Source organism: Amphimedon queenslandica, unplaced genomic scaffold (genome assembly GCF_000090795.2).
Source record: "Amphimedon queenslandica unplaced genomic scaffold, v1.1 AMPQUscaffold_11626, whole genome shotgun sequence".
NCBI classification, from domain to species: domain Eukaryota; kingdom Metazoa; phylum Porifera; class Demospongiae; order Haplosclerida; family Niphatidae; genus Amphimedon; species Amphimedon queenslandica.
Window position 1 is genome coordinate 1 of NW_003548132.1, and position 2,052 is coordinate 2,052.

The window sequence follows — 2,052 nt, forward strand, 5'->3', positions numbered from 1 at the left end:
TTAGATCATTGACATTTAAATAGATAGTAGTGCACACGTTGGGTGTGACCAGAATAGGCGTGACTGAACATAGATATTCTGTACTCTATTATCTATGGACTGAAGACGTACGTACATACATACATACATACAGAAGAGTCTCGCTTAAGTGGGGCTCGCTTTTGCTCGCCCCAATAATACATTAATTACATCAGTATTACATCATTTGTTTCTTTTAGTTTATTAATCAGTAGCCATGTACCAAACGTCTCTGGAGACTGAGACAGACTCATTGCTTGATGATCCATCGCTCGTCTCAAACCATCAGACCAACCTGTGATCACGTGATCAGTGAGTAGTGTCACGTGACTGTATACCTTGTGATATATCAGGTAAATTGGTTGCTTCTGATCCTAACTGATAGAGATATATAAAGAGATAGTGTTTGGATTATTTACTTCTTCTAATAGTCTCTCAAAGTCAATGTGTGTCTCCATTGCACCATAGGCGGCTGCAGGGCAGGCAATGAGGGCAATGCCCTACTAGAATTTCTTACCGGAAGATGACATCATCATAATTAGCAGTTAATTAATAATTAGTTAGTAGTTATTACATGGAATATAGCTATTTTAATGACAAAAACTATATTATTTTGCTCAAAAAAGTGATAATTAGTGGAGAATAAGCTGCTAACTGCATGGTTCAACACAGTAAGCTTCATAGGTCTATATCTATGGTCACATCAGGAAGGCATAATCTACAGTAACCTGCAGTTAGAATAACTGACTCCTTCATGTAGCAGCTTCATTATTAATTATCATAGTCAGGTAGGACTCATTCAACAGCTAAATCGCCTAGCTACTGATACTCTATCATTGATACAGGTCTTTTAGGTACTGAATTTTCTCCTTTTGAACACAAGAATGGCAGAGTAACTCTTCATTGAGAATTTCAGAGCCTCTTTCAACTTGATTTCTTCACAAAATGCTGAAATAGAAGTCTTAACAGTCTTAAAACTCAAGAACAAGACATGTGGGTGTGGTCATGGCCACACCTACATTATGACCACTCCCACTTTCAGCCACACCTTTGCCCTAATTGCAGTGAAATCCTGCAGCCGCCTATGCATTGCACGGCATTGCACTCAGCATATCTTTTAAAATACTCTTCATCACTAAACACATGTGACCACGTGTTCCTATAACAGGATGGTATCCTTTATCCGGAGTGTTGGCCAATAGGGCGGAGACATCTTCATTGTCACAGGATCCATCGCTATTAAAAATTTTCACAAACTACATCTTTCATATTTGAAGAACTGAGAGAGAGAGAGAGAGGGGCATATTATTAATTATATATAATATCAAGAGTAGATAATATTTACTTGAACAATATTTCATGTATTAATACTAGTCCAGCTGTATGTAATTTAAATATACTGTATAAGCTAATGAATGAAATATATTGAGAGAGAAAATAATAATATTTAATTATTATTATTATTACTTTGATTTAGTAATTCAATTAAATTTTGATGATTAATATACATCAAATCTTGTAATACCACGCCCACACTAATTACCCCATCAATCACCTTATCCTAATAATAGTAACAATATTAATAATACATTAATTACATCAGTATTACATCATTTGTTTCTTTTAGTTTATTAATCAGTAGCCATGTACCAAACGTCTCTGGAGACTGAAACAGACTCATTGCTTGATGATCTATTGCTCGTCTCAAACCATCAGACCAACCTGTGATCACGTGATCAGTGAGTAGTGTCACGTGACTGTATACCTTGTGATATATCAGGAAGATTGGTTGCTTCTGATCCTAACTGATAGAAATATACAGAGATAGTGCTTGGATTATTCACTTCTTCTAATAGTCTCTCAAAGTCGATGTGTATCTTCATTACACTCAGCATATCTTTTAAAATTCTGTCCTAATCACATGTGACCACGTGTTTTATAGTTTCAAATTTCAATTTCAATTTTTATCAAGAAGGCGTGGCTTGCTTTATATTAAACTAATACGGCACAAGCTTTTACAGGGTTCCGGTACAC

At 35.6% G+C, this 2,052-nt stretch overlaps 1 protein-coding gene and 1 long non-coding RNA gene across 2 annotated transcripts; both read right to left on the reverse strand.

Moving 5' to 3' along the window:
• Positions 1–225: 225 nt before the first annotated feature.
• On the reverse strand, positions 226–555 carry LOC109589113 (uncharacterized). The gene is made up of 2 exons (XR_002188532.1): positions 438–555; positions 226–396 (listed from the first exon to the last, which is right to left on the reverse strand). It is a non-coding gene; the product is annotated as an uncharacterized LOC109589113 (long non-coding RNA).
• Positions 556–1,388: 833 nt separating this feature from the next.
• On the reverse strand, positions 1,389–2,041 carry LOC109589112 (uncharacterized). The gene is made up of 5 exons (XM_020005230.1): positions 1,863–2,041; positions 1,784–1,823; positions 1,628–1,740; positions 1,486–1,579; positions 1,389–1,426 (listed from the first exon to the last, which is right to left on the reverse strand). The coding sequence occupies exons 1-5, from the start codon at positions 1,911–1,913 to the stop codon at positions 1,389–1,391; spliced, it is 336 nt and encodes a 111-aa protein (XP_019860789.1). The 5' UTR covers positions 1,914–2,041.
• Between the last annotated feature and the right edge of the window lie 11 nt (positions 2,042–2,052).

Coding starts and splice junctions, on each gene's coding strand:
- LOC109589112 (XM_020005230.1), bottom strand. CDS start 1,913: ATGCTGAGTGTAATGAAGATACACATCGACTTTGAGAGACTATTAGAA. Junction 1,580..1,627: donor AACTAAAAGAAACAAATGAT/GTAATACTGATG, acceptor TACTATTATTAG/GATAAGGTGATTGATGGGGT. Junction 1,427..1,485: donor AATTGAATTACTAAATCAAA/GTAATAATAATA, acceptor TTCATTCATTAG/CTTATACAGTATATTTAAAT.